The sequence below is a fragment of the Pleurodeles waltl genome, chromosome 6 (genome assembly GCF_031143425.1).
Source record: "Pleurodeles waltl isolate 20211129_DDA chromosome 6, aPleWal1.hap1.20221129, whole genome shotgun sequence".
NCBI classification, from domain to species: Eukaryota; Metazoa; Chordata; class Amphibia; order Caudata; family Salamandridae; genus Pleurodeles; species Pleurodeles waltl.
Window position 1 is genome coordinate 197,853,019 of NC_090445.1, and position 22,598 is coordinate 197,875,616.

General features: G+C 44.9%; 1 protein-coding gene across 3 annotated transcripts in view; it reads right to left on the bottom strand.

Moving 5' to 3' along the window:
* Positions 1-7,345: 7,345 nt before the first annotated feature.
* FAM117A (family with sequence similarity 117 member A) overlaps positions 7,346-22,598 on the bottom strand; it is a 161,961-nt gene continuing 146,708 nt past the window's right edge. For all 3 annotated transcript variants that reach the window (XM_069237800.1, XM_069237802.1, XM_069237801.1), the window contains one exon: positions 7,346-8,775. In XM_069237800.1, coding sequence (XP_069093901.1) covers positions 8,469-8,775 — 307 coding nt within the window. In that variant the 3' untranslated portion in view covers positions 7,346-8,468. The remainder of the gene's footprint in view (positions 8,776-22,598) is intronic.

Consider the following 22,598-nt stretch of genomic DNA (forward strand, 5'->3'; position numbering starts at 1 on the left):
CGTGAGGCACTGGGTCTTGAAAAGGTCACCCTTTGTTTAAATTTACAGGGTTCCACCATTGAAGCGAAGAGTGTGTTTGGCGGTCTATCAACACTAGATCTTGGAGTTGACCCTGTGCCTGCGTCCATTGTTTTGCTAGGCACTTTTGTGAGGGCCGCATGTGTAATCTTGCGTTTGGGACAATAGCTATGCATGAGGACATCATGCCTAGTAGTTTCATCACAAACCTGACCGTGTATTGTTGGTTTGGCTGCATGCTTGATCTTATATTTTGAAACGATTGAACTCTTTGTGGACTTGGAGTGGCAATTGCTTTTTGTGTGTTGAGTGTCGCTCCCAAGTATTGTTGTATTTGGGATGGTTGTAAATGAGATTTTTGGTAATTTATAGAAAACCCTAGTTTGTGTAGAGTATCTATTACATATTGCGTGTGACTTTCACATTGTTGTTGAGTGTTGGCTTTTATTAGCCAATCGTCTAGATACAGGAATACGTGCATGTGATGTCTTCTTATATGAGCTGCTACTACAGCTATGCATTTTGTAAATACCCTGGGTGGCGTTGTTATTCCAAGGGGTAAACTTTGAATTGGTAATGTTTGCCTTGTATTACAAACCTGAGGTATTTCCTGTGAGATGGATGAATGGGTATGTGAAAATACGCATCTTTTAGATCCAGTGTTGCCATGTATTCCCCTTGTTTTAGTAAGGGCACTACGTCCTGTAGTGTTACCATGTGGAAATGATCTGATTTGATGAAGAGATTTAACGTTCTGAGATCTAGAATAGGCCTTAACGTTTTCTCTTTCTTTGGAATAAAGAAATTTAGGGAGTAAACCCAGGTTCCTTTCTGGTGGTAAGGTACTAGTTCTATGGCTTGTTTTGCTAGTAGTGCTTGGACCTCTATTTGTAATAGGTCTAGGTGTTGTATTGACATCTTGTGCGTTCTTTGGGGAACATCTGGAGGTAATTTTGTGAACTCTGCAGTAACCATGTTGGATAATTGATAGAACCCGTGTCTGTGGTAATGTGTGCCCAATTGTTGTGGTATTTTGTTAATCTCCCCCCCCCCCCACTGGTGATGTGTGTTGGGGAAGTGTGACATTGAAGTCACTGCTTGCTACTAGGGGTTTGCTTAGCAGGCTGAAATTTCCCTCTTCCTCTTGGGAACTGTCCTCTGTAGGAACCACGAAACCCCCCTCTCTGGTACTGAGACTGGTAAGTGGGTTTTGTTTGGGAGATGGATGGTTCTGCGGGTTGGTGTCTGAACCCTTCCCTAAACTGTGGTTTCCTAAATGTTCCCCTGTATTGAGAGGAGTAGAGCGTGCCCGTGGCTTTGGCCGTGTCCGTGTCCTTTTTCATTTTTTCTATTGCGGTGTCCACCTCCGGCCCGAATAGCTGGTGTTGATTGAATGGCATATTCAATACCGCCTGCTGTATCTCTGGTTTAAAACCAGAACTTCGCAGCCATGCGTGCCTTCTAATGGTGACTGCTGTATTGACAGTCCGTGCCGCTGTATCAGCAGAGTCTAGTGCAGAGCAGATCTGGTTGTTTGAGATGGCCTGCCCTCCTCCACCACTTGTTGGGCACGTTTTTGATGCTCTTTTGGTAGATGTTGGATAATATCCTGCATCTCGTCCCAATGTGCTCAGTCGTAGCAGGCAAGGAAGGCTTGTGAGTTGGCAATACACCACTGATTGGCTGCTTGCGATGCCACTTTTCCCTGCCGCGTCGAACCTACGGCTTTCCTTATCAGGGGGTGGCGCATCCCCTGATGACTGAATTTGCTCGCTTTCTTGCAGCCCCCACTACAACTGAGTCCGGAGGGATCTGTTGTGTAATAAACACATGGTCTGACGGGGGCGGTTTATATTTTTTCTCGACCCTTGGCGTTATGGCTCTCCCTTTTACAGGTTTGGAAAACCTGTTGTGCATGTTTAAGCATGCCCGGTAGCATTGGCAGGCTCTGGTACGAAGCATGCGTGGATGTCAGAGTGTTAAATAGAAAGTCATCCTCCATTGGTTCTGAATGCATTGTAACATTGTGAAATGTTGGTGCTCTGGCCAGTACCTGCGTGTAGGACATGCTATCCTCTGGAGGTGAAGGTTTTGTAGGATAACACTCTGGACTGTTGTCCGAAACTGGCGGGTCGTATAGATCCCAGGGATCCGCATCGTCCTGCGTCATCCCAGTATGTGTGGGTGACTGTGCCATTGGTATACCCACTGGTGATAGTTGCGCTGATTGAAGTGGGGACGTTTGTGGTGAGAAATGTGGGGGTGGTGACTTTTCTCTAACCACCTTGGCCTTTGGTTGCATTTCAGTCTCATGAAAAGCCAGTTTTCTCTTGAACTTGAGTGGAGGGATGGTTTGTATTTTCCCTATGCCTTTTTGGATTTGGAGCCTTGGTTGAGTTTGGTCAAGCTCTTCCAAATCCAGTTCCTGCTCTTCCGTATAGGAAGTATTTTTCGGCTCCGAAGCCGTTTTTTTTGGTACCAAAACCCAGATGGAAACTGTTGGTCTCGGCTACGAGAGGCTTTTCCGAGGTTTGCTCGACTCGACCACTCGATGTCGACTCTTTTCGGTGCCGGTTTCTCGACCGGAGTCGGAAGTCTTCGACAATATTTTGGCCTTTTTCAGTGCCAATGATTGTATTTGGTCACTGCCTTTTCTGTGGATTGAGCCATGGCCTTCCGGCAATGGCATCCCCGAGGCGTTGTGTTTTTTTTTACCTGACCTTGGGTGTGGGACGGGGCAGGTGTACTCACTTTTTGCGCCGCCGTCAATGGCCGATCCCCGGAGTCATCAGAGTCCGAACCCTGAATGGATATTCTCATTTCTTCTTCCTTGACGTCGAGGTGTTGTGTCGGCTTCGACGCCATCTGTAAACGTCTTGCGCACTGAGCTCTTAGGGTCTTCTTGGATCAAAAAGATTTGCAGGCCTCACAAGTATCCTTTCTGTGTTTGGGCGATAAACACAGGTTACAGACCTGATGCTGGTCTGTATAAGGATACTTGGCGTGACACGTCGGACAGACACGGAAGGGGGTCCGGTCCATGAGTCAGACGACTGGTGTGGTCGGGCCAACCAGGCCTTGGTTAAGTGCGGAAGCCCCGAAGGGCCGCCGAAGCGGTCTTGTTGTCGGTGCCTATGTGTTAATACTAAACCTATCCCGAACACAAACAATACCGACGGATTTCGATGATTTTCTAAGTTTTCCCGATTCGAATTACGGAGCGAAGAGGAACACGTCCGGACCCGATGGCGGAAAGAAAACAATCTAAGATGGAGTTGACGCCCATGCGCAATGGAGCCGAAAGGGAGGAGTCACTCGGTCCTGTGACTCGAAAAGACTTCTTAGAAGAAAAACAACTTGTAACACTCAGAGCCCAACACTAGATGGCAGGAACAGTGCACAGAATGTGTATCTGCAGCTACACATGCCATCGAACACACACACACACATATATATATATATATGTATATATAGCCAGCAGTGTGGAACAGACTTCAATAAAGTAGCTGCAAAAAAAATTGAAAGCGGCCATTGCATACTTGCAAATATTTTGCAACAAGAGGGAAATTTAGAAAAATAGGGGACTTTAACTCTCCCTTTGAATTGAAGAGGAGATTTTTTTTTTTTTTGCAAGTGGAAACCAACAATAAGCTATTTTGGCTATACAAATAGGGAGTCTCCCAGGTAATAAGGCACTTTAGACATGAATGCTTTCGACCTCGTGCATGCCGCACTGCAAGAAGGCTTTACGTCCCAAATTGGGTTCTGCCCCTGCTCAAAGACTGCAAGTGGGTCTGATGTTGTATCATAGCGCTCTGACACCACCACCGGTTGCTAGTAGGTATACCAAGAAAGAAACCCAAATTAATTCACTTGGGGACAGGTTGTGGCGTAATGGCTAAACCTACCCACTATGGAACTGAGAAACTAGGTTCGAGTCCCCGCGTCCGCTAAACATCTTGTGATTCTGGGCAAATCATTTAATCGACGCCTGCCAACAACAACAAAAATAATAATCATGAACTGTCCTTGTGTAGTTTAACTTGTGCTCGTGTAAAGTGCTCTAATACATTCGGGTCGAGTTCCTGCTATTATAAAACAGCAAACAAAATAAATATGTAATTCTCCCCCCACCAGACCAGTATTCACGCGTTAAATGGAAGCGGGATCTCTCACGCTGTGTCCCACTCACGTTGCCTGTGCGCTGAAAAGAAAACATTAAACGATGCCTGCCCCAGCTGAAGTCACCCATGAGAGCCCCACTTGCAGGACGCTGACTTACCTGCCAGGGGCTGAGGGGGGGACGCCAGAGATTTCACCTTCCAGGGCCGGAGCCTATTTGCCGGTGTCCAGACTGGAATCAGTGACAGGTTTTACCGACAGAGAGTTGGCATTCCTCCAGGGGGCGCGAGTCGAGTTTAGGCTTCACAGCGGCGCCACAGGCATACAATTTCACCGATTTAATAACTAGGATTGCTGTCTGCTTCCAGATACCGAGAGATAATTACAGCTGTCGTTTATGGAAGAGCTCTCCTCCTCCCCACTGGCTTTAACATCCGTCAGGGCCTAGCACGATAGTCTAGATGGTCTAGAACAAGGGCCCCTTCCAAGTTCTCCCAAGTGGACAAGGGCAGAGTTAATTGAGCGGCGAAGAGGTAATCTGCTCCGGCAGTCATGTTTGGGGATAGCCCGAGAGGCATGCGACCTGCGGTCACCCTGACCTGCGAGGCCGGGCGCAAGTCCAAATGTCATCGATGCCCGCATTTGGGCGCACGTCCTGCCAGCTCTCCAGTGTGTGACCAAGTTAACGCCCTTCCTCGTCGTTATCGACTGAAAGCTACAGAATCCACATTGCAAGAGGTATTTCATGAGGACATCCGAGAAAACGCCTTCGCATTTAAGAGAAAACCCTTTTTTTTTTTTTTTTAAAGACTTCCAAGATTTTCACTACAGCACAATCAACGGTATCAAATTCTGGTTAATATTATTGTGCCTCAAAATAGGCATGACAATGGATAGCCAAAAAAATCAAAGGTCCCGTTTTAAATTTTTTCTGTTTTTTTTAAGCAAGGACACACAAAAGAGACGGCCTCTTAAAGAAACTCCCAATGAGGACATCAGCATTTTGTTTAAAAAAAATAGAAATAAAAGTACAAGCCACAATGCACTCTACAACGGCATCTCCAACCAGCTCTCTCATAGCTTCCAGATGATCCAAATAATAATTATTCTCGGATTTGTACAGCACAGCTAGACACCAGTGAGGGTATCCAAGCGCTGTCCTTAGTCACTTGGAGATTAAGTGATTTACCCAGAATCACAAGATGCTGAGCTGACGCCAAAACTCGAATCTGGATCCCTGTCTCCAAAGGCAGCAGCTCTGGCCATTACCCACACCCTCTCAGTTCCAAAACACTGCCACCAGCCTCACTGTAGATGTCCCCCAGAAGCGCTCACACCACTCCCTACCACACTGAACTACACTGACTAGCCATCCAGAAACGTTGCCAATTCAAGCTGCTCATCCACGCCTACTAATCCCTCCACACACCGAACCAGCATAACTCAATGACCAACTACATACAAACTACCGACCTTCCAGACAGCTACACTCTACCTCTCTCTCCCTCCCTCCCTCGCACGGGTCTCCCGCATCAGCAGAAGCAAGTCAGAAAAGTGCACCTTCTCCTTCATTGCCACAAAGAACTGGAATTAACTCATCAACAAATCAGTACTCTTCAGTTTCTGCAAGAAAACGAATACCTGGCTGTTCAGTGCCACCCAGCCAACCTTCCTGCTCCAGCTTTTGGATAGCCTCACGGGTGATAAGCAGTGCCAAACAAATCAACATAGCTAAACGAAACCATTTTTTAAATTCATTTCCTAAAGTCCAAGAGTATTATTAATTGGTATCTATCTGTCCCTGGACAGTAGCCTGTAATACAAGGACTGCCTTTTAGTACAGAGAGCACCTTCATTTCAGCCATTATTCAACCCGACACATTTTGGCGACTTGGCTCTGGGTAGAAACGACTAGATTAATATGACCTCCCCCTTGATCTGTTGGACCCACCCCCGTTAGTGTTGGTTGCGAGCAAGGCATGCAGCCATCTAGCCGTCAGTCTAAATCTATGCCTGCTAAACCACTGACCTGTTGACTAAAGAGTCTTTTTGAAGCGCCTCTGCCATATAGAGCAACTGCACCCGGGAGCCTAGGACCATTTTTCAGTCTTCCTAAAATACTCCCTGCCGGTGGTGCTTTATAGGACATCAATGTCCACATACTTCAAGAAGTGGCCTCTCTCTTTGCTTATTTCTAGGTTCTTAAAATAATGTATTACATAATTGGCAAAATGTTTTTTTAGTATGTTTATAATTTTGCCTCCATTACATGAATCTGGGCACAAATTACCAAATTTCTACATGTTGAATTTCGCGTGCATTTGAATAAAGGAGAGAAAATGAGAGATTTCTAAAATGTGAGTTTTCCTATTTAACTCCCATAGCAAACTTTGCTTTTTGCTGCAGCGAAAACCACTATATGGGATTTGCAGATACTCGATTCTTGTTTACTACTAGTCCCAATCTACTTCAACTGGTGAAAAAGAGTAGTCTTATTTTTTGCAATTCGAATTAATAGTGAGTGGGATTTAGGGTACTGGCGTATTCACTAGCATAGTGAGGCATTTGCACAGTTTGTGGGATTTGCACAATTGGTGCCATTAAGCACATTTGTGGGTGGCCACACTATATTTAGCATATGGTGGAAACAAGATGTGGTTGATGAAGTGTGGTTTGGTGCAGCAGCAAATTGGCAGTACGGTTTAGTATAACGGCAGATACAATAAGTATACACAAGAAAGTGGTGGACAGGCACAGTGAGTAGGCAGAATATCATACTTCGGGCTGGGATAAGCAGATTTACTTGTGCTTAGTGATGGATGCGCTCAGAGAGTAGATTTATCGCAGAGGGTAAAGGCTGCTTTGTAGCGGATGGGATGAGAAAGTTTCAGCACACAGGGAATATGCAAGTTTAGTAGGGGCTATGCCACAGTAAAAATACATAGCAAAGTAGTGGGCAGCAGAACAGATGGTTTTGTCCAATGGTATGGGAAAACAGTGGGCGAATATAGCCAAGGGAAGAGAACCCACTGGCAATATTTATCTCAGTAGAGGAGGGTAGACTGCCTATAATCTGCTCTGTGTTAAATGTGCTCAGGGAATGGGACTGAGATGAATGACCCCCTGGGCCACCAAATATTTTGAAAGCACCAGACTCCCAACATACCATAGCACTAGTTTGCAAAATAATAAAAGCATACGCAGACCAGACATAGAAATCTTTATTAAATTATGCACAATATCACAGCAAAAACACAAAAGAAAAAAGGAGATTCCTCTTCTGACTTTTGTAGAAATGTTCAGAGGCGATTCTCGGTTGTACCCGAGTACATTCATTAGCAACACTGTTAGGGCCCCTCCCAAAACAGCACACTTTCAAGTGCCAAACCAAGATGGCATTAGTTTTTTTTTGGGACACAAGGCGTTTATCTGCACTGCACCTGGAAGGCAGAAAGTCTTTTTTGCCCAATGCTTCCTCAAGAAGCAGAACCAACTGAGTCCAGATGCCACTGTCCCATTGGCAATGCAAAATGAGCAACCCAAGTGCTTTTTAGAAACTGGACAATCCATTTGTTGGCTATTGTGTGGTGGGGTCTCGCTTGTATTACACAGGAGGCCCAGCAACGAGAGGCAGGCTACAAGTGCTACAATCCTCAGTCAAGAGCACACTAACTGGTTACAGAGCAACCTTTATAGCGTATGCAACAGGCATTGTGATAGAACAGTACCACTTGCAAATGCAGAATGTCTAATTCCTACAAGTCAAGCCCCCATAACACTGTTCCATAAAGGCCAGCAAATCTAATACTACCAACAAGCCATGTTAGAACACATTTCACCTTCATATGCACTGGTAACCCATTGTCTTCAAAGATGCCACCTCACGCATTCTGCCTTCAATAACCTATTCTATGGCACTGGGCTTTAGAGGGTCATGGCTTGGTCTGGTCAACCTCTCAGCTCATACTGTTTTGTCTGTTGAAGGTCTAGATACCCAAAAGCACGAAGCTAGAGGATCAGATGGTGACAGTGGATCAGGCATTACCCCATCACCAAAGGCCCGAAGAAGGTTCTCACTTGAAATCCCAAACCAGCCTTTACGAGGAAGACACAAGTTGTGGCTGAGCTATATGTACCAAAGAGAAAACAGTGGTAAATGCACTTAAGGAAGATGGCTTTGTGACCTATAATGGGCATACGCTTTTTAACACCTGTCCCACAGAGCAAGCTGCTGTCACAGAACGAGCATTCTCTACATCTTTGCACTTTAAGGCATAGGTCTGCACCTCCACAGCTATCATGGGGAGAAGAATAGAGACAACCCTTCCTCACACCACCAATGAGCTATGGAAGGCACTACCCTCAGCAGCGTGGCTGGGACTCCAGCGGTGAGCTGAAACTTCACCAAAAGCATCTGAATCTGGGTCATGAATAGAGTCAACGTAAGGAGACTGCCCCCTTGCCTGTCCTGTCCCAGAGATACCTGGAGCTGGAAAGTTTCGCAAAAGAAAGTCTACATTGGGTAAGAGAGGCTTGGCCAGGTTTATTGGGCAGAAAGCAGAGCCAGTTGGGTTAAAGTGCACCTTGTTCTTATCCGGACCATAGAGCATGAGGGATGGATCCAGGCCTGGCGATCTGAAAAAAATGAAATGAATAATTAACCAGGAGTGTTTCTGAAACACAGCATTCCACATTAGCAACTGATTTGTGCAAGATACAAATGGAAAAACTGACAGCATCACAAATAAGCACTGGTAAAGCCAATATGTCTCACCTATGCAAGAGCTATTGGCTTTGCCAGTGAATTTTAGCCATGTTGTACACCAGTGTAGCTGCTGTTCAGCATGGCTAAAAGCTAGTGGCGTAGAGGAATGTTGGTGTCGAGTGTTGCAGAGTGGAATGGTGAAGAGTGGAGTGGCAGAGAGTGTTGTGCACTGGAGATTCATAGTGTGGAGTAGAGTGGCACACAATGGAGTGGCAGAGTAGAGTGGGCTAGTGTAGAGAGCATTGGTGTAGTGTTGCAGAGTATAGGGGCGTACAGTGTAGTGGCAATACATTCAGTGGTGTACAATGCAGCATCAGAATGTTGTGGCGTAGATTAGAGTGGTGCATAGTAGAGGGTAGCGGTGCAGAGTAGAGTGGCATAGAGTGGAGTAATGCAGAGAGCAGTAGCGCAGAGTAGTGTGGAGGGGCATAGAGTGCAGAGTAAAGCTGAATGGCAGAGTGCAGTAATATAGAGTGGTGCAAAGTAGAGGGGCATAGAGTGGTGTAGAGTATTGTGCTGTAGAGTTCAGTGGCATTGAGTAGAGTGGCATAGAGTTTAGTGGTGAAGAGTGCAGAGTAGAGTGCAGTGGCGTAGAGTGCACTGGCGCAGAATGCAGCGGTTAAGAGTGGAGTGGCATAGAATGCAGTAGCACAGAGTAGATTGTTTCAGAGAAGAGTGTAGGGGCATAGAATTGAATGTTACATAGTAAGGTGCACTGGGGTAGAGTGTATTGGCATAGAGTGCAGTGTTGCAGACTGGCGTAGAGTACAGTTGTGCAGAGTAGATTGGTGTGGCCTAGACTGGAGTGGTGAACAGTGCAGTGGCGAAGAGTGCAGTTATGTAGAGTGCACTGGCATAGAGTAGAGTGGTACAGGGTAGAGTAGAGGTGTAGCGTGGAGTGGTGAAGAGTGGAGTACTCATGGTAGCACACTGCCATTACAGACAACACATTTTCAAATGAAATGAACATTATATTTCCACAGACAAACAGCTTTACTAATAAAACTATTGAGTGCACAGCCAAAATGTGTGGAATTGCATCACATAGAGTCATAATTTGTTTTGATCATACTTGTTTCCAACACAATTTATAAATAACAAAAAATGTGCTTACTTTTGAGTTCCTAATTCTGATATATTCTGAAATACCTACACAGTTCATTTAAATGTTGTGCGCTAGACAAAAACTATTTTCTACCCTGAGTATATAGCAAGATCTTCACATGAATCCTCTCACTTTGAAGTCAGAGAAAGAAAAGTGAACAAGCACCCTCAGAAGACAGTGCTTGACATTTGACCTTGGTCTTTGAATAAACAGCAAATGTGATGAGCTAAGAACAAGATTTACAGGCCTGTTTACAGAAAGGGAGCACTCGGAATGATACTATTAATAAGGTTTTGGCAAGGTGCAAACTGAAGCTGGACAGCCTAAAACAAATAAAGCCAGTAAATGGAAAGCAGGAAATTGTGAATTACAAACCACAAAACCAATGTCAGGCAATAGACAAAATGCACTCCTAGGTCAGCTTTCTGAATGGCCCAAAGATGTCTTTAGCAAACCAGACAGCTGTGCTGTCTTGCAGGCTGCAACCTAAAAACAATATTAACAAACCAAGTGCAAGTATGTTTCAACACTCTCAGCCAAATGCCCATCTCCCTCACCAAAAAGCCTAAACGGTTACTGTAGTGACTGGTCAGCAGCATAGGGGGCTTTGAGAAACGCATTTATTCATTTTTATTTCTGCAACTGCTTAAACCAGGTGCTTCCTTACACAATTAGAATGACATAGCATGGTCAGGGGAGTAACAATCATAGAACCTGATCGATGAATTCTTGTCTGCAGTTAGGAGCTAAAGTAATTAAGTATCACCATATTCACCATTATGCCTTTGAAGCCCTACATGGAAGCCTCAATCGCTAAAAGAAGCCCATTTCACTCAGTTTGCTGACTGCTTATTGCTTCTCACCAATTCTGCTAGTAGGACAGGTTGCTGCATCAACAGGCAATTCCCTGAGGTCCAGTGGGAGTTAACAGGAGAGCAGAAGCAATGCCTTAATATTCAAGTCTCAACCAAGAACCACAGTGTGAGTTTACAGTGAATTTATATTGTATACTTTTGCACCGGTCATGAACATGTAGAGCGGTGGACTGTCTGGATGGTGTGGTGCCAAACAGATCTGGGGTTGCCTGCAGACCAGTCCGATATGTTGGGTCCTGTCATTATTCCCAGTGAGGATCTACCAGTGCCTGTGTATCTCCCCCCACCCAGTGCCTTGCATCTCTAATCCTCTCCATGCCTACCTAGGCGGTGGCATTGTCATGGTCAGGGTGGCGGTGTTCTACCATCCATGTTTAAAAGAACTGTAGACACTGCATCATTTAGTTCTGGTTTTCGTGTCCCTGGTTAGGCTGTCTTCCCCCTCCCTGCCAATCTCCCCACTCTATTTTTTCCTCCTAACCCTAGTTTCCACACATATGCAGTAGTAATGGACCAGGTGAGTGTCTCCTTGTCTGTCTTTCTTATACCTGTCTGTACAGTTTCTAAATTTCCCAAGCCTAGTAGTCCACCTCCACAATATTTTCCAAACCTGTTTCTTGAGTGCAGTCTTCCATGTCCCCACCAAGTTCCCAGCAGTGTCGCAGTGTCACAGTGTCAATAAGACAACTTCTCCTAGGGTCTCCCATCCTAGATCAAATTACAGCTGTCTTGTTGCCTTGGATTTTGCGTGGCTCAGTGTTAGGAGCCAGTGCAAGACATGTAGCAAATCTCAGCAAGGCAAAGAAAATCACAAGCATACAGACACAAACACCTACAGTAGTTCTGCTGGCCGACTGAGCAATTTGAAACCTATTTTAGTAGCCTGAGAAGTCAACAATTCAAGAGATGCTGTGTTGGAAACTGCACTGGGTACAGACATGGTAAAAATAACTTTTCTGTTACTGGCAGTGCAGAGCATCATACTTTCTTGCCACAGTGAGAAATCTGGTTGAACACCAAACATCATACAATGACAAAGTGGAGCCGTAATTCAATAAGATTTAACACTTGACTATACTATGTTTGTTACAAATGGGGCACTACAAAAGGACTCCACACCAGTTTAGAAAACTAGCCAATACTTATCTGAATAAAACAAGACCAAAAATCCAACAGACACAAGCAAAAGTACACATTTTTAAAAGGTTAAATCTGAATAAAAGCACTTAGAAACACAATAGCTCCAACTGGGGCTATTACAATGTCGTTGATGGAGTCATTCCCAATAGTCCAGCACCAACCGCGAGGGAGTGTGGGCTGGTCAGGGAGTCGCACGGACTCCAGGCACAGTACCTTAGGTAAATGATGAAACCAAGGCGTTGCACGGAGTCGGGAGATAAGGCGATGATAGAGCTGGTGTGGCGTCACTTCCTTATTGCTACCGGGGAGCTGAGGAGTCGGTTCTTTACTGCGAGGCAGAGGTGGTGTTGCTGTGACGGTGGTGATGCGTCAGTTCCTTATGATCCTGCAGGGGTCGATGAATCCAGCAGGTCAAGACATGCAGCATTGTGCTGCGGTGGAGTCGGAGTTGTGTGTCCCGGACATCAGGGACATGGCACTTGGGACTCATGTTGTGGCGGGACTTGGGAGGCGCTGCAGTGGCGCGGGTCTGCAGCATCGGTCGCGGTCATTGCACTCAGCAGGGACCACGGCTCCGGTGCAGGCAGCGTCAGACAGCGGTCGCTCTTTGAAGTCGCTCTGGGTAGATGTACTTGGTTTCACCAGAACTCACTTCCACAGGCCCAGGGACTTGATTTGTCAGCACTTGGCAAGTCAGCACTCTCAGCAAGAAAGCCTAGGTGCTGGCAGATGAAGTCTTTAACGTCTCTGAGACTTCTAACAGGAGGAAAGCTCAGTTCAAGCCCTTGGAGAACCTTGGAAAGCAGGATGTAGAAAGCAAAGTCCAGTCCTTTTACTCCCAGGACAGAAGCAGCAAGCTAGCACGGCAGTCCCTCCTACTGCGTCGAGCTCTTCTTCCTGGCTGAATGTCCTCAGTCCAGAAGTGTTCTGAAGTTGTGGTCTCAGAGGCCCAATACTTACTCATTTCTACCTTTGAAGTAGACAAACTTCAAATGGACTTCTTCTTAGTGCACAAGACCCTGCCTTTAATGGCCTGGCACCAAACAGCCCAACTGTCATTCTGACCTAGGCGTGTACAGCCAGGCAGAGGCACAGAATGGTTATGCAAGAAAATGCTTACTTTCTAAAAGTGCCATTTGCAAACTTACAATTTAAAACCAACCTCACTAAAGGATTTATTTTAGAATTGTGAGTTCAGAGACCCCAAACTCCACATCTCTTCTGCTCCCAATGAGAAATGACACAAAAGATATTTCAGGGCAATCCCCATGTTAACCTGTGGGAGAAGCAGGCTTTGCTATAGTGAAAACTGAATTTAGCAGTATTTCACTATAAGGACATGTAAAACAGACCAGTACATGTCCTACCTTTTAAATACACTGCACCCTGTCCATGGGGCTGCATAGTGCCTACCTTAGGGGTGACTTACATGTAGTAAAAGGGAAGGTTTGGGCCTGTCAAGTAGGTACACTTGCAAGGTTGAATTGGCAGTTCCAAATGATCCCACACAGAAACTTCAGTGCCAGGACTGAGACATGTTTACAGGGCTACTCAGGTGGGTGGCACAATCAGTGCTACCCCCTACTAAACCACCTAGAGCATTTGATTTACAAGCCCTAGGCACCTAGAGTGCACTTTACCAGTGACTTACTAGTAAATCAGATATGCCAATCATGGATGAACCAATTACCAATCCAATTTAGACAGAGAGCACTTGCACTTTAGCACAGGTCACCAGTGGTAAAGTGCCCAGCGTTCTGAAGTCAACAAAAATGAAACTTAGCACAGGCTCAAAACCAGAGGTCAGAAGCCAAAAATACAGGGAAAACGCTTTTTTTAAAGGAATTATTTATTATCACATGCACCTCAAATTAATGTGGTTACAAATACAACAAACATAACTGTAGTCTAAAGGCTTTCTACTGAACCATTTTAAAAGAAAACAAAACTAAAGGATGCAGTTTCCAAAGGCAAAACACCTCAAGTGCATTGTTTGTTTAAGATAGCCAATGTGCTGCATAGCCCCAAAATACAGCACAGCAAGCCACTCCCTCAATCCTTTTTTCTGGTAGGCGTATGATCATAGAGAACGCTGCTTTAAAAAAATGATTTATGCAAACATTGTGTCTTTTGTGGCTGAGCCAGGGCAGGCCCCGATTTCTGACCAGGAAATAGGCAGCGCTGGAGCCTGTGCAGAAATCCTACGGCAAAAAAAAAAGAATTGTTCTTCATACATGTGAGGACTGCAGTGGAGAAATGTAAATAGTTATTTCAGGGCAGAGGCCCAAAGCCCTTTGAACAGGACTGGTACCCACACTGTAGGATTATCCCCAGCTTGGATACCCAGCAATGAACACGCCACATGGAGCTATGTATTACACATCTTTATTCGTCTGTGTATAACCACAAACTCAACATTCTAGAACTTCACCACGTTCTAACAAATATGTCACAGCTCTATGGAGTTCTTCAGGAGCCAAAAGGGGTTGCTATTCCAGCTGCTTTCTGGTCCCCAAAAAAGGACCCTATCTCCGGATTGAGTCTGATGCCTGGAGAAAATTCAAAAGGTAAGGAATCTGCAACTAGAAGTCTATCAGATTAATATAATTTTCCATTACATAACTGTAATTTGCGTCAGCCATGTTTTCTTCTCATTTTAGCACAAGCCTAAAAATGTCAGTCTGAAGCTTTCAGTTTCTTTTTCACATCTTGGCTTCTCAGATGGGAAAGTGTGCGTTAGCGTGCTCAGCCAAAACGCTTATGTACTTATTCCAATATCAAGGTAGTCTTCTTTACCCACGATCTCAGATTCAAACAAAGGAAGCATATAAATATTTGAAGACTATTATGTATTCTTCACTGAAATTTGTGAATTTGTCTCTGCTTGCCGGGCATGCTCTAACAGTTTGCTGGGGACACACATGCTGGCTGGATATTTGATTCACAGATTTAATTTTTCTTTTAATTAGTAAACCCTTTCAGACTGTCATGCAAGTGCATTTTCTTTCACCAATATATCCACCCAACACCTTACAAGAAGTAGTACAGGAATTTTAAAGTCTATAATTATGTAAACGTCCTAGAAAAGAGATCTTCACTAAAGGTGATCCAACTTAATTGGAGACATAGCCATAAAAAATATGTTTACATCCTTTTTCAAGCACTAGTGTTTGATACTAAAACCACAATTAGAATGGTTGGCCACCTTTAGGGAACAGGGTCTTCTCGTGCAGCCATCCACAACTTAATATTTGACACATTCCAAGTTTCTTTCTATTTTACAGCCTCTTGGATGCAGCTATTTTCATCCAGACAGAATTTTAATTCAGCTATTTAAAAACTATTGTGTATTTATCACAGTTTGTCATATTAGAATTATACTAGTTTGCTTCCGGAGATCATTTCTTTAAATTAAAATCGGAGCCAAACACCAGAACTGTCCGGGTCAGACACAATGTACAATGAAGGTCTCCTACTGGAAAGCACAATTATGCCAGGAAGAGGTTCTTATTACCACAGTTTTAAATGCTTAGAAAACAAGATTTCAAATAAATTCTGAAGTTAAGAGCATCTAAATGGCTTAAGCAAAATATACAGGGCTGTCATCCCAGAGCAGTTCCTAGTTCAAAGGCAGCCTTCATTTCTTGAAAATAGAGTTGGGTAAATACAAAAGAATTTAAGTTTTTGACATTCTTCTAGAGTACATGCATGTGAGAAATACTCTAACAAAACTAGTAGGCTGTTTTTGTTTGTTCTACAGTGCTTCCTCATTTATAGCAGAGGGATAATCTTAACTAATCACAAAGGCATTAACATAGTGTAAGAAACTCTATTATTTGGGGTGGGCAAATACCCACTTCAAAGAATAAATCCCAGCTCTTGTCATGGTGAACCCTCAAAGCCACTAAATGAACCTGTGCTAAACCCCTTGATAGCCATAGCACAGAGCAGGCAGGCTTAACTTAGGGCACATGTAAAGCATTTATGCATTACCAAGTAGAAAAATAGAGTAAGATTTAGTTAAAAAATGACACCAAAGTGATAAAAATGCATTAAGGGGAACTGGAGACATTCATTTTGAAAGTTTTAAGTTAAAAAGTTAAAAAGCTAAAAAGCACAAAGTGCCAATAACAGTCAATGCTCACAGCAGACCAGAACGTAGGTGCAATTTGAGGTTGACAGCGATGGGGCACAGGTCGATACTCTAATCAGGTTTGTCCTGATTAAAGATTTTACCTTATGACTTAAACATTTAACTCCCAATCTATCACAGGAGTACAATTCTAACCCCCCCCCCAGGACCTCAGGGGAGTAAAAGATTCACCAAGTGTCAGACAGAAGCCAACAACAGGGTACTTCCAGGAAAAGGGGTCTTGCAGGTTGCTGTCCCTGTAGCCACGCAGGAGGTTATCCAACTTGCCCTTGGAGTATTCCTTGGTACAAGAGAGAAGGTCCAGTTCTTTTGTGCTCCTCAGGTCAAAGATGGCAGATCCAGTCCTCTTCTAATCTCCCACAGGTCCAGAAAGTATTTTGAAGTGTGTGCCTAGGGGTGCCTCATCTCTGCTTGGCATGAGCCAGTGGGTGGGGTGGCTCCTGGCCCCTTCCTAACCAACGGCTAAAAGCTCCAAGGGTAACCCTACCCACCTTTTCAGTAGTTGCTGTTTTCTTTATTGCAAGCAGGTACAAACATGAAAAGTGGCAAGGCATTTTTAAGATGGTGAAAGTCTACTGCCACATTAAATTTCAGCACTGGGGCTTGGGTGTATGCAGGGAGTGTACTATGGTAACATACCACATCCAACACTAAAATTCAATTTGGAGCAGGTACTATACCCATAATAAACCTAGAGACAGACGTCTGGTAGGACAAAAACAGAGTCCTTCATCAACTAGGCAGTAGATACACAAGAAATGTCCAGACATCCTCTTCTCTCCATTTTAAATATGCCCCAAATGTTGTGTGAAAATAGAAGACCTATCAAGAAGGATTTGAAACTCAAGCAGGATTTGACACTTGTAAAAAAGGATGCCCACACCTACCACTCTTCTGATCTCCACAGAATATGCAGAGTCATGACTGCCCGTTTAAGCCAGCCTAGTCAGACCAACCTATTGTTTGCTCCTGTGAGTTATTTCTCACCTATTTCTAGAGTAATCACTAGCTGGGAGAAGCTGGAGAGCCAATGGAAAGTGGCTCAAACATGCTTAAACAGGTAAAAAGTAAGTTTCTAAAAGTTATTTTTCCTTATTTATTAAAAGTCTGACTTCACAATTGAATTCGATTTTTAATAACTATTAATAGTTATTTAATAGCTAGTCCCCTCACAAGATACAATATTAGTCAATAAGTCTGTCCTATGGCTTTCTACGTAGGACAGCTAAACCTGCCACAGTGAAAATCGCTTTTAGGGCCTTGTCACTGTAGGGACATGGTAATATAAATTTTTCTACACATCCCACTTTTAAATACCATGCACCCTGTTTTTGAAGCTACAAGACTCCAGCAGTGACGAGTTAGGTAAAAACCTCCCTTGCAAATATTACTATCAAAAGGGTTTATTTTGACAGGTGGCAGAGCATGTTTTGCACCATTACAGTCCGGCTACTGTAGTACACCAGAAGCCAAGTTTGCACTGACACTGTAGTGGGTGGATGGCACAAAAGATGCTATAGTCTACTAGTGGCATTTAACTTCTAGACCCTGGGTATACTTTGCACCATATACTATGGACTTCAAGGAAAGTTCAATATAACCAGTAGGGGTATGCCATTATCAACCATGTTTAAAAGGGGAGCACAGGCCCTTTACTTCTGGTTAACAGGGGTTAAGTGCACAGATTTCTAAAGCCTGCAAAACATATTTGGTCCAGCAGGAGCAGAATCTGGGGTGACAATGCAAAAAAAAAAAAAAAAAAAAAAAAGCCAATTTCCTACAGGTGCCAAAAAATATTTAATATATCACAACTTAGTCTACACAGGCTTAACAGCAAATGCAAAACTCATTTCTAGTGTAGTCTTATATGCTAGTTATAACAAACTAACAGGTCAACACCCAATTGTTTGGGGATAAAACACCACTGCAATCAACAAAACATAAAGGGGGTTATTCTAACTTTGGAGGAGGTGTTAATCCGTCCCAAAAGTGACGGAAAAGTGACGGATTTACCACCAGCCGTATTACGACTCCATTATATCCTATGGAACTCGTAATACGGCTGGTGGTATATCCGTCACTTTACCGTCACTTTTGGGACGGATTAACACTCCTCCAAAGTTAGAATAACCCCCAAAATGTTCATACAGATGCAAACCGAAAGCAACAGAACGATGTTCAGTTTGAACAATAGGTGAACTCTTCCTTCTTAATATTGCCTTAAAATCTGGTTCCCATTAGCTCAGCATGCTTCATGAATACATGTGTTATACAATTTTTTTCCCTATTACCTCCTTTCCATATGGCTACTCCACATCCTTTGTGAGGAGGTAAGCTTAATCTGATAATGTTTAATAATAGTTTAAACACCAGCTCTCCGTTGTCAGCAGCTTCATTAAGTTCATTAGAGCATTATCCAAAGAATATTATCAAATGTAAATGGTTAAGATACTATGTCCGTCGGTGAAACGCCAACAGCGATTGTGTGCAACATCCTTTGACTGCACATTTTGTTAGCTTCTTGCTCTGATTTGCCTCTTTTACTGATGAAGTGGAGGGGGTCGGATGTAGGACATTTAATTTACCACAAGATTGACAAGTGATAGGAGTTTCTTTGTAGAACATATTACATTTCTACTCTTTAAGTTGCCTTCTATCGTTGAGGTTGTGACCATGTCTCCTCTTTATTTTAAAAATATCTTCAATTCTAGTAAATTTGTTATTTTAATTCATTTTACTTTCACTTCTGCCTTTCCCCCCCAGTTCTTTTAGTGTTTTTGTTACCAGTACATCCTTCATGGAAGGAGTTCCACATTCAGGAAAACAGATCATCTTGGCTCCTTTATGGTTTTCAGGTATACCTCACAGTTCCCGTTATTTTCCTTCTATCAGAGGGCTGCTGTGGTACAATTGACTATCTGATTCAGCCTGGGCCTGCCATCCTCAGGTTATTTAGTGGAAGAGCATGCGCAGTTAAAGAAGAGTATACTATGGTAACCACATCCGTGCCCACATCTTTGCAGACGCTGGACAAGCTGCTCATTTTGTTACTGAGTACTGACCTTCAAATGTAAGACTGCAGTCCTCAATACTACATACTTGACCCAGTGGAGCTCAAACACAGCCTATGCAAGTTGACTGAGCTCTCCTACCCCACCCTGATTTTTCAATTCTTCTCCCTCCCCGAAGGCCCTCCCAATTAAGAGACTGCTCTTCACTAGGTACTGTTTCCTTTACTCCCAGTCTCACTATGCAGCAAAACCATCTATGTATAATACTCTTATATTTTCTCAGTGCTTTCGCTCCTTAGTTTTCATTTGTGGAATTCCCAACAGTTCTGCAGGTTGCTCCTTGCCACAGTGCTCAACTTGTGCCATCACTCTTAATCCTTCCACACTTCACTTTTCTCACTGCCCCTCGCTCATCCACACTACTCATCACTCTTTCACACTCCTCCAAGCCCCACACCCTACTTCCTGCACTCTCACACCTTCCCATTTCTCCACCCCTGCTCTCTAGCCCTCTGGAGCACCTGGATTGTGGCGCTCGAACCGGAACCGAAAGCAGAACCGCAGCAGAGCAGCACAGCAACGCATTCTACCCACCGTAAGGAACTCCTCGCGGCTCACGGCCCCTTCCCTGGAAGCAGCCTGTTTGACTGGGTGCGGCTAGTAAGGGGGGAGTTTATAATCGCAGCTACCATTGCCTGCCATCACCATCGCTGCAGCTGCCTCAACAACCCTCCCAGCACTCCGGCCTCTGCCGCGGAGGGTCGGGAGCCTAGGAGCCCAGGAGCCTCTCAGCCTTCTCAGCGCACACTGCACAGCACACCAACACACCGGTAAGAAGCACCCCCTCCCAGGAGCCTTAGATCGCGCCCGATATAGCCGGAGCTTGGGGGCAGGTTGCAGGGAGGTAGCAGGGGGCAGCAAATGGTGGGGGGGGGGGCGTGGAAAGGCCAGGAACTGCCAGGAGTGCGGTGAGAGCGCCACACACCTCTGCCTGCTGTGCTCCTTCCTGGGCTTCCTAGTTCACTCATTACCTGCCCCACCTCGCCCCCTCCCCTGCACCACCCCAGCTGGACTCGGCTGGACCGTCAGCACCAGTACTTCCAGCACTCCAAGTGGTGTGCTTGTGCCTCTCCACTGACGCCATTGTTTAACCAGTGCCAGCCTACTGCTAGCTATAGGGCACAGCCTACAGTCCACGGTGTCGAGGAGAGGCAGTGCCCTGAACACAAGCTGGTTTGCTGCACCAAGTATTCTCAGCCCCCCGGGTGCCGTGCTTGTGCCCCTCCACCACATCCATCATTCACCCAGTGCCAGCCTAGTGCTAGCTACAGCCTACAGGCGTGGAGGAGGGGCAGCACCCAGAACACATAACCAGACTGGACAAAGCACCCGGTCCACTAGGCACCAGGAGCGCAGGTGCAACATGCATAGCAGGACGAGTCGGAAGGTTGTCCAGTGGGTTAATGACATCCACCCCATCTTAGTCGGACATTGCTGCCACCACTGCCCACTGGATAAAGAATATCCCTTTATTTCCATTCCTTTTTATTTGACTCCACTGCAGCGCGGATGTTATCCGAACCAAGTGCATCAATAGCATCAGTGGCAGAATGGGCAGTGTCCTCACTCAGCATATGAGTCTGGTACAGGTGGGTGGACGAGCGCAGCTGCTTTAGCTAGCCGCTGCGGAGTGTTGAGCCCTGCAGGTTCACAGAAGCGGCCCAACTAGGACTGGGTGCGGCTTGTGAACTCGTTAGTGAGACCTGCTCGTTCCTGCATCTAGAGTGAACCCCTGAAACTTCTGCCTTCTCCAAGCAAGCCGGGAAATCTTGCCAGTAAGGTTGCAGAATCTATTCACTGCATTACATCAAGAGCTAGTGCCAAAGCAGCACGTCAAAGTAGCACACAAGTACTGAATCTTTGATTGTTGGGGAAATAAGGATTAACTTGAACAAATCCCACCATTGGTTGCTGCCCCTTTCAACGTTAGTAAGTAAGCTAGTAGAATGCGTTCTGGCAAGCTTTGGGTGGATCCCGATGGTGGGAGGCCGAGACCCCAAAAAAGAGCAAGGCATTGCCACCCAGTGAACTCCCCAGTAGTATGTTTAAGCACCTCTGGAATTGAAGGGATACAGCCCACTTAACAGAGGGAACCCAATTTGGAATCATCTTCAATACCATCAGCAAAAAAAGTGGAGTACAAAATCACAGACTTTTTTTTACTACTGGGCATTCACGTTCACAGGAAAATAAAGTATCGTCAGATCTAGCAGATGCGGTAACAGATGTGGTAACCGGGCTCAATTCTGAGAAAGATTCCTATCCAGGAGATCATTCTTTCACACCGCAAGAGATTGAGAGGTGAGACTTCAGTAAGGAGAGATCGAAGGTCAAAACTGACAGACCAGATTGTTCAGGGTTGATTCTAGACCTGGTTTCAGTGTCTGGGGGGATCCACCTCCAAGCACTCAGATAAGGAAAGAGTCAGGCTTGCCAGCCTTGGGTGGGATTGCTGACCATCCCCGATAGAACTGGTCGATATCCCTTGAGGATGATACTAGCACAGTACAAGGGAAAACTGTTCCTCCTCATGAATCCAGTCAAAAGCACGAAGAAGACATGTTGCGTACCACTATTTCCTTTAGTCCATTTCAGGACAGTACCCGCAATTCCCAGCCCCAATCGGATGTTCCAGTCAACACGTGGGGCTCACTCCTGTCAACATTGGACATCACGGCAACCGCAATAAAGCATCCGGCAGACAAGCAAGATATTCAAGTTGACTTACTCAACATATCGTGGGTATTGATTCAAAGCTACAAGCCCTCAATGATTTGATCCAGAGAGCTCAAAAACAGAATTATGTACAAGTGGCGTGTGGCTGTGCGGTCTCAGGGGATAATCCTCAGATCATCGTCCCCATATTAAATGATATATTAGTGGAAGTCAGAGCCCAGACCCTAAGTACAAGGGAAAGACTCCGTGTTTTAGCTCGACGAATCAGGAAAATGTGAAGAAGAAAACCTTGCCATAGAAAATCTGTCAAGAGAACCCATCAATGCATTTTCCCCACAAGCTACGATACAAATAGAGTCCGGAAACTCAGTTAGCAGTTCACATGAAGGGGTCCATCACACAGGGAGCCATTGCAAGAATTAAAGTACTATAAAAAAAGAATTGAGGTGAATGCCCCCCCCCCCCCAATAGTGCCTCACAAAGCCCAGTACATTTAAGGTCAAAAAGGGAAAAGAAGAAGCAAAGGAAAGGAAGGAAAAAAGCAAGATCATTTAAAGCAGAAAAGTATGACAATTTTTTACGCATCACAAGCAGCCAGCCATCAGTGCTGCTAATGCTTTTTTGCCATTTGACACCAAATTATCCGCAACGGTTGAGGAATGTCCTGGTTCAG